Here is a 14,399-nt window from a genome sequence, read left to right on the forward strand (position 1 = left end):
ACCTATTTATAATTCAGCTGAATGGTTCTGAAGAGTGAACTTTGTAGATAACAATGCCATGGCACAATGAACACATCTATACTCATACAGTTTCCCAGCAGCGGTGGGCATAGGCTAGACCTTTTCTCCCAGAGTTAAATGCAGGATCTCTTGAAAGACTTACAGGTGTGGAGGTTGACTTCCTTTTCTTCTGCTTCCGGGGGCTTAAAGCTATCTTGTATTTAGCAGCTGAAGAATCCAAGCAGCCTTGTGAGGTGGCTGGGGTGCTGAAACCCGAGGGTTGCTGAGTGCTGCTTTCAGAAGACTGTGATAGCTCAGGATCCGAGGACAGTTCAGAGAAGCTCTGGAGAGTGGGAGAAAATAAGTGAGTCAAATCCATACAGGTGCTGCCCCTGCTCTCGAAGCAGGAAATGCCTCTTCCTTGCTAAGGGAATGCCTAAAGAAGCCTCTCGTGCATGACTGCCCACTTTCTTCCCTCATTCAGTTTAAATGCCACACTTTGGTTCCTTTGTCAATGAAAATGAGAACTAGGAAGGAGTTGGGGGTGCTCCCTCTCTCAGAAAGCAACAGGGTACTCTGCTGTCCTCACAATTAGAGCACAAGCACATAGTGGCATTTACAAGGTGGAATGCTTGTGTTTCTCTTGTCCTGTGTCTCTTCTAAGTGACAGGAAGACATCTGCTAAAAAGAGAGGTGCATTCCCGGATGGGTAAAACTCATGGGGCCCTGGGACTGCTGTGCTGGAGAGTTAGGGAGGGAGAAAACTCCCTTGGAAGAAGGCCTCTCTGCAAGCTGCATTGTCATAGAAAGCACACTAACATTATTTACTGTTCATAGTGCAAGGCTGATGGGAAGACTCTAGGAACTGACTTCCCAGACCTCGAATGAAACATACACAAAGGCTGTAACCTTGTCTTCATTCTAGTGGGCTCCATCTCCCCAAACTATTTTGAATTGGGACACCTGGTTCCATTCCTTGGTAGGAACGTTAAAAGAGTCCCAAGGGTGATTGTGGACATAACATTTTCTACACCTCCAAGAGACATACCAGAGCTTGCTCACTCCTAAATACCTGCACAAAAGTCACATTGAGTAGCAGGTGATGTGTCATCTCACTCCTGGATATCAGAAGCAAATGGTGTCACGTTCCCTTTATCTTTACCCTTATAAGTAGTGTTGCACAGTGCCAGGGACCCATTGGCCAAAGGTGGAGTTCACATGCCCCCACATTCCCTATGAACACTGTGTGCAAATGCAGGGATAACCTCAGCTGCTTATCTTGCCTCTAAACATCAGCCTCGATTTCAGTGTCTGGGGCTGAGCAGTACCAATGATAAACCTAGATCACCTTTCTGGTTTCACCTCTAATCAAGATGAAAAGAATATACAGAATCTATTTTGTGGACTCAACCACACAGCACTAACCATGGTCCCAGGATTTTCCTAACTTTTTTTTTCTTTTCTTTGTTTTGTTCTTTTGAGACAGGGTTTCTCTGCAAAGCCTTAGCAGTCCTGGAACTCACTCTGTAGACCAGGCTGGCCACAAACTCAGAGATCTGCCTGCCTCTGCCTCCCAAATGCTGGGACTAAAAGGTGTGTGCACCACCACTGCCTGGCTTTTCTTAACTTCTTTATGAAATTGTCATCCATTAACTTGTAAACACCCTTCCCAATATAATTTATTAGCTGTGTCTGTTCCCTGTGTCATTTTAGTCCTTCTGTCTAAGACTTCACTATTTCCAATGAAAGGAAGAAGATCTAGGTGTAGAAATCCTAAAAGGATACCATGCAAGTTGCTTTGTAGGAAAGGCAATGTGGGGTGCCTAAATGGTAAACCACACAGATCAATTGTGGGGCAATGGGCTATGCACAGAAAGCCTGTTCTCCAGTCCAGCTGAGGTCTTGAACCCCGTGGGTGGTAATTTCCACCTACATGGGACAGAAGGTGTTCCCTCATGTCTCCTGGGCCCCTGGCTCCTGTCAAAGTTACCATCCCCACAGCTCCCACAGGAGAGGCATGTGGCTTTCAGTCACATAGACAATGTCCCAAGCTTCTGGCCTTCAGGATAGACTCCTCCCAGTTACCTAGCAACAACAAGATAGCAAAGCCCCACTATAAGAGGGGCTACTGGGCCCCACCTCGCTCTCTCCCTCTTTCTCTCTCTTACTCTTGAAGCTTTTACCTCTCTTTAAGCTTTCTTACTCTCTAGCCTTTCTTTTCTCTCTTTTTCCTCCCTCTCTCCACATGGCCATGGCCTGCCTCTCTCTCTCTCTCTCTCTCTCTCTCTCTCTCTCTCTCTCCTTCTCTCTTTCCCCCTGCCTTTCTATAATAAAGCTCTAAAACCATAGACTGTCTCTGTTCATCAAGGTCCTCCATGCTTGGACGATAGGATAGACTTTCCTCTAACGAGCCGCTTCTAACCTCCTGTCAGAAGGCCTTCCTGTGCTCCAGCCACAGACCAGACTAAAGACTCTAGCCTGTGTGGGAACCTCTCTCCCTCTGCCCTCTTCCCATATCTCCGGGAGAGTGTCGCCCCAGGGCCCCTATTCTGTTCTCAGCTCCTCTACCATATCCAGTGTGGGATGCCAGCGTGGTACAGGGGGCTGCCCTTTGTCCACCCCCACCCCCACCGTGTGGGATCACTGGCTTCACACAGCCAGATGCCCACCCAGGGCTGCGTGGAAAGCATCCAGCAGTCCTCCTGTGTCCACCTGCCCAGAGCACAGGAACTCTGGCCGGACGCAGGCTCTCTCCTTCCTACCTCTTCCCCTACACCCACAACCCCACAAGCAATTTTCACTCAGTTGATCTCCCAAACCTTGCAGTATGAAAACTACGTAAAAGCATTATTTGCTCCAGTGACACTCATTCTAGAGTATAACAGAAAGATCAGGCTAAGCAAAACCCTATTGATTTCCAGATTCAGTATGTACAAGAGGGAGTTCCTTCATTCCCAATCACAGTCCAAGCCAAGGAGGTATTAAACTTAGGCCCAGCCACTAGTCTTCTTTTGTTAGTTCAACTTTCATTGATCTGATTACTGACCTACATCTATCCTTCAACCTGAACTAAAAAGACAAAGAAAGATCACATAATTATGGGGCCTTGCACTCAGACATATGATTCAAACTAGCCACCACAGGTATTTTGTGTGGAAATGGAGTATATTTGGATTGACATATTTCCTTAAATTCACCAAATCTACCAGTGGGCTAAAAAAAAAAAGCTATTTATACTCTGGAGCTCTGAACAGTATTTCTTAACACAAGGTTTAGGAACTCACACACACCAATATTAAAATCATCCAGAAGAGGGTGTTGAAAGGTACATTTGAGGGACATATCAAGAGTGGACAGTAGCTGGGGGTATAGCTCAATGGTAGAGCATGTGTTTAGCATGTGAAAGGCCCTGAGTTCAATTCCCAGCACCCAAAACAAAAGAGACCTAGAGGATGAAGAATATCAGGAAAAGGGCCTTATAATGACTTGACAAACTCTCCAAGTGGGTATTTTAGGGCCAAGGTAGAGAACAAGAACTGACAGTGGATCTAGCATATCTTCAAATCAAAGCACATGGATTTCATAAATAATCCCATCAGTCTGCTTAGAACAAGATCTAGGAATCTACGGGTTCCTTCTGGTTCCTTCTTAGGCCCCATCTCTTCCTTCAGCTATATTGTTTAGTACCTCCCTAGAATAGTTACCAAGGAAGTCGATCATAAGAGAGCATAAGTTATACAAGAAGAGCAAATTAACACCCCCCTTCTAGCAGGATTCTGAAAGAAAGGTGAGGAAAGGGCATGTCTCCTCCTTTCTCTAATTCTCTTTTCCTAGCTCCTCTGTCTGTCCTCAGACCAACTCACACTGTCTGTACTCATAAGCAGAGTGTTAAGGTGGATAAACATGGTTTCCTTTCTCCTGTGTGTAAGAGGGGATTGAATATAGACATCCTTCCAGGGTAAGAAAGCTGGTTAGGGCGTCAGACAAAGCAAGGTAAGGGGGCCCTCAGTACTGCTTGGTAAGAGAACTGAACCAGACACTCTTTTGCTATTAACTAGATTAATGGAGGCTCTTTTGAATATTAAAACACATTTCAGTTCTATTTTTCCCTCTTGAGAGGTATTTAGACCCAGCTGGAAGCAGCTCAGTCAATAATGCACCATTAGGGCATCCTTTTAATGACTGCATCCTTTTCCCCATGTGTTAAGCTTCCCTCTCTTTCTTTGTAGTTGATAAGAAGATACTGGTAAAGGGATATGAAGAACCATCTTGCCTCCAACTTAGGCTTAAAAAAAATCTTATAGTAAAGACAAACTAGGTTCACTCGTGTTTATGATTAAATCTCTGTTTTTCAAAAACTGGGCTGTGTCCCATCTGTAACCTTAACTGCAAATTGTTCTGTACTGTCTGTTCCAGGGATGCCAATCATGTCTTTGTTTCAAAAGCATCTTGCAACCCTACATTTCTTTTAAAGGGTTTTTATAACTACCTGTTGTTATTACTACCTTGCTAGGACCACCTTGCAACCTTGTCTTTGTGTAAGGAGGTCATTAAGACCCACTTGTTATGTTTCTCTTCTGCTCCTGTAACCCAAACTATTTTGCTCACCAAATCCCCAATTTGGAACCCCACACACACCATTGAGCTATCAAAGCTCTTGTCTTCCTCATATCCAATGCTGACCTCTTGAACCCCACTTTAGAGGGAGGCAGCTCACACATGTCCCCATACACACACACACACACACACACACACACACACACACACATGCATGCACGCACACACACAAATCTTGCTTACATTAATTAATTTGCCCATGGTGATTTAGGTCACTGGTCTTTCTCCTCACAATTTTGGGATTAAACAGAGAGAAATTTGGTTGGCTTCTCAGGGCAGAAGAAAGTCCTGCCTTGTGTTAAGAGTAGTAGCCATGCTCAGTGACACAGTCTATGAGCCTAGCAATTGAGAGGCTGAAGCAGGAGATTTAGAGTGCGTGGTCAGCCTGGGTTACTTGGTGAGGGCCAACCCTTAAAAAATGGAAAACCTACAGACTATTAAGCCCAGGTTTCATCCAATATTTTGGGGGAAAGTTGGCACTTTGGAGAAAATATATTCTGCAGCTGTCCAGGAGGGTCTGACACTGAAGATAGGAGCCTGGGTCTATGTGAGCCAACAATATAAAGCACATTGCCTTGGTAATGTCTCCAGAGGAAGCAGCAGCTCTTGTTCTCAGTAAGAGGGGTTTCTGCTAAGAGATGCTGGTACAAGGTGGAAGATTTGCTATTGACTGAGGTTTCCCCTCTTTGGGTGTATCAAAAATTGTACATCCCCAATCCTGATGTTGTCCCCTCAGCTCCTGCTTCACTCAGTTCCTTGGTCCATAAAAGCTGTTGAGGCCAGCACTTTTGGATCTTCAACATCCTAGGAGGTGGAGGTTCTATGTAGTCTGCATCCTCCCTCCTAACTCAACTGCTTCAATTCTTTAACTCAAATAGAAAACAGGAATACGCGCTATGGAGGCTGAAGATGAGGACCAATGGTAACACGTGTGCTCTATGAACATGAGGCTCTGGGTTTCATCCTTATCATGTGCACACACACACACACACACATGCAAACACATGGAATTTGGACTTAGATAGCACTTAACTTGAGGTTCTGGCTATACCATTTACTGACTCATGTTCCCTACCTCCTTATTACTGGCAGAGACTTTGATGTGTTATTGCAAAGATTAAATAAGTTGATGCACTAGAAGTGCTTAGCACAGTGCCTCTCACACAAGAAAACCCCCATAAGTGATAGCTGATATTTAATATATTGGGGGTGAGGTAATTGTCAGCTTCTCCATTGTATTAGCTAATGAACAATGTTGTTGCTACTGTTGGGCACTAGTTGTTCAAATGTATAGGACTGCTAAAGGTCACATGGTTCAATGAAAACTGCTATGGATTTGGGACAGGATTCCGGGTTCAAGTCCCAGATTTATCTCTGATCAGTTCTCTTAACCTCCCTTGTTTCATCTATAAAGGGCACAATAGTATCTTTTCTTTTATATCTTTAAGGTCTTCTAGAGGGAACACAGTGATTTGTAAACTGACAATTTCTGGGTGATAATTGGAAGGTGTTATTATACTCTCCTCTGATTTATCACATGACTACTCGTTAAGAATGAATTAATTATGAAGAAAACCACCCAGAATAACATAAGAATTGTAGTCAACATGAAGCAGCCTGGCAGCCATCTAAAGAACTCCACTAGCCAACATGATGGAAGACCTGCAGACAACCTAACCTAGAACATGTTAACATAGAAGCAATTATCCTTCAACGAGACTAAGATTGGGCTATTTAGTCAGCTGTGACTTTCACCTGTTCCATACCATTCACGACTGTGAAATTTTATTTGGTCCTCTGTGCATGACGACATGCAATTATTTTTCGCCTTAAACAGGGTTCTGAAAAAAGAGTTCTATTAGTGCAGTTCTCTTATGGCTTGTGATAGCCAAGGATCTGGAAATGGCAGGGTGCTGGGAAGCAGTAGACAGAGGGTCCCCTGGTTAAAGTATGGGGTGACTTAAGCCCTGCTCAGCCCAACTGTCTACAGAGATACCTGTTCATACTCACTGCCTTTCTTACCGAATGTGAAGAACTGAGCCCCTGTCCCAGATTAGAGGCTGAAGACAGCAGGGGCGAAAGTAATCTGGGAGAAAGCCACGTGCTCTGCCGACTGCAGTGGAAACACACCAGGCACCTCACTCTCTACCTAAGGACTTGTGGAAGGAAGAAACTGTGGTGGCAACTGCTTAAGTAAACCCTTTCAACTCAGTCCCAATGGATTCTGAGAAAGCAAGCACTTGGGGCTGTAATTGGTGGCGTGCATTCCCCTCTTTTGCCAGTAGAGGGCAGCAGCTGAGAGAAGAAAGAGCAAGGAAATTGCTCCAAAACAAGAGAGAGCAATTTAATCATTGTTTACTCTGACCTGTCTGGATGCTTTCTTCTACTCCGTTTAATTCCCTTCTTGTTTTTTGGTGAGAACGCAATGGGAACTGGGTGATGGGGAAACATTTGGAGATGAGAGTAAGGGGCCATAGTGGGTAGGCTGAGAAGGCAATGGGAACTGGGTGGTGGGGAAACATTTGGAGATGAGAGTAAAGGGCCATAGTGGGTAGGCTGAGCCATCTCTCTGCTTAAAGAATCATCCACGTTGGGGCTGATGAGATGGCTCAATAGGTAAGAGCACCCGACTGCTCTCCCGAAGGTCTGGAGTTCAGATCCCAGCAACCACATGGTGGCTCATAACCATCCGTAACAAGATCTGACGCCCTCTTCTGGAGTGTCTGAAGACAGCTACACTGTACATTACATGTAATAAATAAATCTTTAAAAAAAAAAAAGAATCATCCATGCAGGGAAGCTGCTGCTGCCTTTGCTGCCAACAGTGTGCCCAGTGGATTCACCATAGTGAATTAATAGGTCTGGGATCATGGCAAAAAGAGCACAGACACTCACATCTGGGAATAATTAGGAATTACACTGTAATACCAAAGACTCAACTTCTACCTGACAGCCCAATAACTGCTCTCTATTAACCTGACTTAACTCAGTCAAATTTGAAGTGCTGTGTTTTGCTTTTGAGACATGACTATCCAATAGATGAGTGACTAAGGAAATTGTAACCCCTACAAAGGACGGCCATGCAGTCACAAATAGGAATGAAGCCCTGACACATGCCGCAACATGATTGAGCTTCAAAACCAATGTGCTAAGTGAAAAAAAAAAAAAGCTATCTGTAAAGACCTCAGATCACTCCTTCTATTTATATGAAATACATCAAATAGGAAAATAAGGACAAATGAATTCAATTAGTGTTATCAGAGGTTGCTAGGCGAGGGAGTCGCCGCTTAACAGGTACTGGGTTTCCATTTGGGAGAATGAAACAAGTGCGGAATGGAGATGGTGGTGCTGGGAGGGTGGACTTCCACTGAACTGTACTCTAAAATGGTTTGTATGCTTACTTTCATGTTCACCACACTCGCCCGCAAAAAATTAAAAGAAATTAAAAGTTATGTAATCCAACCCTTCCATTCCATCAGACCTCCCATCCCATCAGACCTCCCATCCCATCAGACCTCCCATCCCAATCGATCGGATTTACTGGTGTTTGGCAGAAAATAGTCATAACCCAATTCCATAAATTAATGATTTTCCATCCACTTACTGTCATTCTGTGCTTTTATTTTGGTCTAACCTAATTTTTGGCATATGTAGCCAAAAGCTGCTTTTCTTCATACAATCTTTTCTCTCTCTTTTTTTTTAAGTCAAGGCCTTGCAAATGCCAGGCAAGTGCAGTGTCACTGGCTACACGCCCAGATACCTCTACAGTATTATTTAGCATCAAAATAGAGTTTTGTTCTGACTTGCTAGTTATTTTCATTATAAAGTATGTTTCTGTTTGCTCTTAGTTCCCATTACTAATGGCTCCAAATTCTAAATTCATCTACGTTCACATCAACCAATTAATGTAAACACAAATTTGACAACAGAGCTGTTGGTATGATTACAATCAACTATTTTGCCAATTGTTAATGGGTAGTATTTGGCAGATCTAGCCATAAAAAACATATATGTATGCATGCCCACTAGTGTGCCAACTGCCTTTTATTAATGCTAGAAACTTATGAAATAATATCACATTGCCTAAGCTATGAATTTTTTATTTTAAAATGAGCATGGTTTGGCTTCAGTAAAAGAAGCTCTATTTTACTTTTCATAAGATAACTGAACATATCCACAAACTATTATATATTTCTGAAACAATGTCTTCTATTATTTATGATCTAAATTGGTGATTATTTGGTTTGTAAAACCGAATGGAAAATCTAAACCATGATGCAAATCAAAAGCCAAGAATGGCCATTTCTTTTCCAAAGTACCACTCTAGTTTGTCCCTGGAGTTGAGATATGGCAAGAGAACCTAGAACAAGAAAGTATATCTATCCCTGAGAGTAGAACTAATATTCACCTTTCTTGGTGTTGATGACTGTGAAGACCTCCTTCTGAAGATAGTAGTTGTCCTGTCACTGGCAAAGAACTTCTCCAAGTCCTCGCAGACTTTCTCGGATCGGATAACAAGTGGGCTGATGCTGAGCCTCCGTGAGCGCAGAGATTTGATCTGTTAAAAGGGAGAATGGAAGAGTTTCAAACATGGGTGTTTTCCCCTAAGGTACTGGTATTCTTTTTGTTCCTTAACTGGTGAAAGATGCCAAAAAGAAAAAAAAATGACATATATAAAATATGTCATAATGAAATCTAGAATTATGTATGATAAATGCTAGTAAGGACTGGGAGATGGCTCAGTAGGTAAAAGTGCCCACCATACAGAGATGTGGATCTGAGTTCAAATCCCTAAAACTCGTATAAAATCAATGAGTTACAGAAGTATTGGTAACCCCACTGCTTTAATGGCAAATGGGGGTCAGAGACAAGAGAATCCCTGTAAATTTGCAGGTCAGGTAGCCTGATGTATACAACAGAAAAACAGGAAAGAGACCCCATCTGAAACAAAGGGGGTTAAAAGGTGAGAATCAATAGAATCAATATCTGAGGTTGTAAGTTTGTCCTCTGACTTCTACAAACATGCCATAAAGTGTGCACACTCACAATTGTGTGTATACACATGTAAACAATGCTCATGAAGCCTCCGTAGATTAATGTTTAAACTACACTGGGCAGTATTTTGAATAAGAATGGCACCCATGACTTTTGAAGTTGGATATATGCTTTGGCTACAGGCCTGTGGGGCCTAAGGAGTGGAATGTGGTGATTTGAATAGGATTGAGCCCCATAGTCTCATGTGTTTGAATGCTTAGCCCATGGTGAGAGGCACTATTAGGAGGTATGACCTTGTTGGAGTAGATGTAACTTTGTTGGAGAAAGTGTGTCACCGAGGGGACAGGCTTTGAGGTCTTAAATGCTCAGCTATGCCCAGTGTGAACTCAAATCTCCTTCTGTTGCCTATGGATCTCAGCTCCTCCAGCACTTTGCCTGATGCTGCCATGCCCTACACCGTGATGATTATAGACTCAACCTCTGAAATTGTAAGCCAGCTCCACGAAAGGCTCCATTGGCTCATATATTTGAATGCTTAGTCATCAGGGAGTGGAATACATATATATTCGGGGGTGTTTAGGAATTTGTTCTAATGTTTTGCCTTAATTTAGCTCCCAAAGCAGCTTCCAGACCTAAGGGTCCCCCCCCCCTGACACACACACACACACTGCTGGCTTCAATTGGTAATAAAAATTGCCATATAGCCAATGGCTGGGCAGGGACACAAAGGCAGGACTGTTAGAATACAGGGGCAAGGGGATGAGAAAAGGGGGCAAAACAGGAGAATCGCCATGACTCAGAGGCAAAGGGATTAGATTTAAGAGCTGCAGGAAGCCAGGCAGTGGTGGCTCACACCTTTAATCCCAGCACTTGGGAGGCAGAGGCAGGAGGATTTCTGAGTTCGAGGCTAGCCTGGTCTACAGAGTGAGTTCTAGGACAGCCAGGGCTACACAGAGAGACCCTGTCTCAAAAACCCAAAAAATAAAAGAAGAGCTGCAGGAAAGAAATTATCCAGCATTGTTGGTGGGGGGTGAGGGCTGCCCAGAGGTAACAGGGCAACAAAGATAAGATATAAATTTAGAAAGTATTAAGGAATACCAGAGGAGAATTTTGCTAGTTTCAGGGAGATTTAGAAGTTCCCAGTCATTGAGCTAGTCAAGGCATATCAAAATTAGCTGGCATCTGTGTGTTTCATTCATGAATCCAGAGCTCTTGGGCAGGTATAGCACATGCATGACACACCAAAGCAGATTAACTAATTTGCCTTTCCAAAATATATATTAAAACAACTGAAAAATCAGCTCAGGAAGGAATTTCCTGTCTCCCTTCATGTCTAATATGTATTTAAACCAAAGGCCAGCAAGCAGTTTTGGTTTTGACTCTGGGTTTCTGCACACTTTTGCCAATCCCCAATGTCCAAAACTTCAATTTTTTTTTAATTTGATTAAAGTCAGTCTTAGTTTTAATCCCTTCCAGCTTCTGTCTAGAAGTCATGCTTCATTCTGCTCTTTCTTTAAAGTTTGCCCATGTCTTTGGAGCCTAGTGTTTACAGGGATGAATCTTGAAGATCATCTGGAGTTGGCCCCCACACTACAACCTCTGTTCCTTTTGCTCCAGGAATTGTCTGGGCTGAATCTTGACCTTGTTCATCTCTTGTCTTCATATTATTAAGGCTAATTTTTCTGGAAATTTTAATGAAATCTAGAGACCTAAGACTGGGTGTACAGTACTTCCTGAGCATGAGTTCAATCTCCAGCATCAGATAAATAAACTTTAAAATCTATAGTTATATCTTTAACTTTATAAAAAGAGTTTTTTAAGTGGTGCATTTGGATGGAGGGTTGATTAATTTCAGACTGATGACCATGGTACATTTGTCTGACCATTGTCCTCTTGATATGGATTGAAATCTTTGATTTATATTTAACAAATACTGAATAAGTATCTACAGTTTGCTACATCCAGTTCTATGAACTTGACCTAAAATACTTCATGAAGCATGGTTCTTTTTTCTTTCAAGCTAACAATGCTTGTTTCTGTCTAAGGTTTTACATATAGCCTCCAAACACTAGCCAAAGAAAAATGGACACAGTGGAGATTTGCCAGGATTTTGCCCCTGGAAAACTCCTGGCCAAGGTCTCCAGTGCTCCCTTGTTGCTACCAGTCTCTATGGGGAACTTAGGAACTAAGCCTAAATCAACTATTACTTCAATCAACCATCCCTAAGCCTGGGAATAACAACAACAACAACAACAACAACAACAACAACAATAATAATAATAATGACAAATAACTTTCACTAATGGATTATATTATACCAGGCAGTGATAAATCTCTACAGTTCTTACAAAGTGATTGCTAAGTCTCATATCCATTATCTAAGTGGAGAAAATGATTTTTGAGAGATGTTGTGACTGGCCATAGTTCTACCAGTAAGTAAGGCAAGTATTTGAAAGCTCTTGCCAAATCAATAGCTTGTGTTATTAATTACTATGCACTTTTGTTTCCTTGCCAGGAATAAGTGCCAGGAAAGGAGGTAGGTCCCATACTGAAGGCTATGTTCAGGAAGCTGAAAAGCAGCAACCAGAGCCAATGATGTATTTGCTTCCTTAAGAAGAACTTCAGAGCCAGGCAGTGGTGGTGCATGCCTTTAATTCCAGCACTTGGGAGGCAGAGGCAGGTAGATTTCTGAGTTCGAGGCCAGCCTGATCTACAGAGTGAGTTCCAGGACACAGACAGGGCTACACAGAGAAACCCTGTCTCGAAAGAAAGAAAGAAAGAAAGAAAGAAAGAAAGAAAGAAAGAAAGAAAGAAAGAAAGAAAGAAAGAAAGAAAGAAAGAAAGAAAGAAAGAAAGAAAGAAAGAAAGAAAGAAAGAAAGAAAGAAAGAAAACTTCAGGGGGGAGAGTTGGACCTGAGTGCAATAAGAAAAGTGTTTTCTACAGGGTTGGTTTTATAAAGGATGAACTCAACAACAGGAAGGTGCTAATAATATGCTATCACATTTTAACTGTTTGTAATCAAATAAAGAAAACTTCATCTAAGCAACCATGTTCCCAGCACATCAGAGAGGGCATCAGGTGAATGTCCCAAAGTGAATAAAATTGGTTCAACCTTAGTATTTCAGACATAGTTAGATACCTGAGTTTCTTCCCTCCCAATCTGTACATGCTATGAATATCTTTTTTGATCCACTAAGAACCTTGCCCTAGAGGGATGGCTCATTGATTAGGAACATGTACTACTCTTGCAGAGGACCCACATCAGGTGGCTCACAACAGTCTTTAACTCCTGTTCCAAGGGGATTCAACACCTCTGGCTTCTGGTGACTCCTGCACTAATGTGCACACGACTCCACCCATGCACTGGGCAATTCTATACTTCCACCAGGCTCTATGAAACATTGGATACCAGAGCCATTGTTTGATTTTGTTCTTTGCATTGATATGTGTGCTATTTTGAAACAGGGCTTCAAACTATATCCCAGGGTATCCTGGAATTCACTATGTAGAATAAGCAAGTCTTGAATTTATGATCCTCCTGACTCAGTGTCTTAAATGCTTATATAACAGGGAAGTGCCAGTTACCCTGCCTGGCATCTGGGACCCTTGTTATTAATTTTCATTTAGTGCTGTCATATTGGCAATTAAAAGGAGTTTTCTACTCAAAGGTTAATCTGCTTATTGATGACCTATTACCACCTATCTTGGTTGGCTTTTTTTTTTCTTTAATTCATTTTTTCAAGGCAAGTTTTCTCTGTGTAGCTCTGGCTCTCCTAGAACTCAAGCTGTAGACTAAGCAGGCCTCAAGCTCACAGAGACCTGCCTCTGCCTCCTTGATGCTGGAATTAAAGGTGTGCCACCATTGCAGGACCTTCCTCCCACCCCCCAAAGTACCAGTTAGAGTTATCTGGAAAGAGAAACCTCAATTAAGAAAACGCTTCCTCGGATTGCCTGTAGACAACTCTGTGGGAAATTTTCTTGATTGCTGATAGAGAAGAGCCCAGCCCACTGTGGGTGGTGCCACCCTGGGCAAGGTGGCCTAAGTGGAGTAAGAAAGCCTACTGAGCATACCATGAAAAGCAAGCCAGTAACCAATTGTTCCTCCGTGCCCTCTGCTTCAGTTCCTGCCTAGAGTTCCTCTCCTGATTTCCCTCAGTGATGGACTGTTTACTTGGAAGGACAAGATGAAATAAACTCTTTCCTCCCCACTTTTTGTCATGCTCTTTATCACAGCAATAGAAAAATAACTAATACAGCGCCCTCTGATGTCCCTGGCCATGTTTTGCAAGGGAAGACCTAAAGGATTAGGCCCATTGTATGGCTATAGACCCGCACTGGTCATTTAAGAAAACTTGGTTTTATGGGTTTTATTTGTTTTATTCCTCCCCCCATCCCCTTCATCATGAGAAAGAAAACTCCTAAACTATTCCCGGCAATGTTCCCCCAAATTAACTCTAGTTTTTTAACTGAATGTCTCTGCTACACGAGTTTCTCTGTGGCTGGGTTTAAAAGAGGAGGGAAAGAGTCCAGAGCAGGACCTAAGCTGTTTCTCTCCAAATATAACAAACATTCTGTGATACTTCATGGCCATGAGGGAACAAAGGGTGTAACTCCAGGCATGCAAAAGCTGGTGCTGCTATTTGGGACTGAACAGCCGAAAGTAGAGGAGAATAGGTTTTTCCCTAATGTCTGAGTCAGGGTTTCTATTCCTGCACAAACATCATGACCAAGAAGCAAGTTGGGGAGGAAAGGGTTTATTTGGCTTACATTTCCATACTGCTGTTGG

General features: G+C 42.7%; 1 protein-coding gene across 1 annotated transcript in view; it reads right to left on the reverse strand.

Annotated features, from left to right (window-relative positions):
• Nucleotides 1-14,399, reverse strand: part of Kiaa1210 (KIAA1210 ortholog) — a 39,200-nt gene that overhangs the window by 14,110 nt on the left and 10,691 nt on the right. The window contains exons 4-5 of the mRNA XM_029534213.1: nt 9,026-9,175; nt 164-343 (exon numbers count right to left, since the gene is read on the reverse strand). Of these exons, the coding sequence (XP_029390073.1) occupies nt 164-343; nt 9,026-9,175 (330 nt within the window). The remainder of the gene's footprint in view (nt 1-163; nt 344-9,025; nt 9,176-14,399) is intronic.

Source organism: Mus pahari, chromosome X (genome assembly GCF_900095145.1).
Source record: "Mus pahari chromosome X, PAHARI_EIJ_v1.1, whole genome shotgun sequence".
NCBI classification, from domain to species: Eukaryota; Metazoa; Chordata; class Mammalia; order Rodentia; family Muridae; genus Mus; species Mus pahari.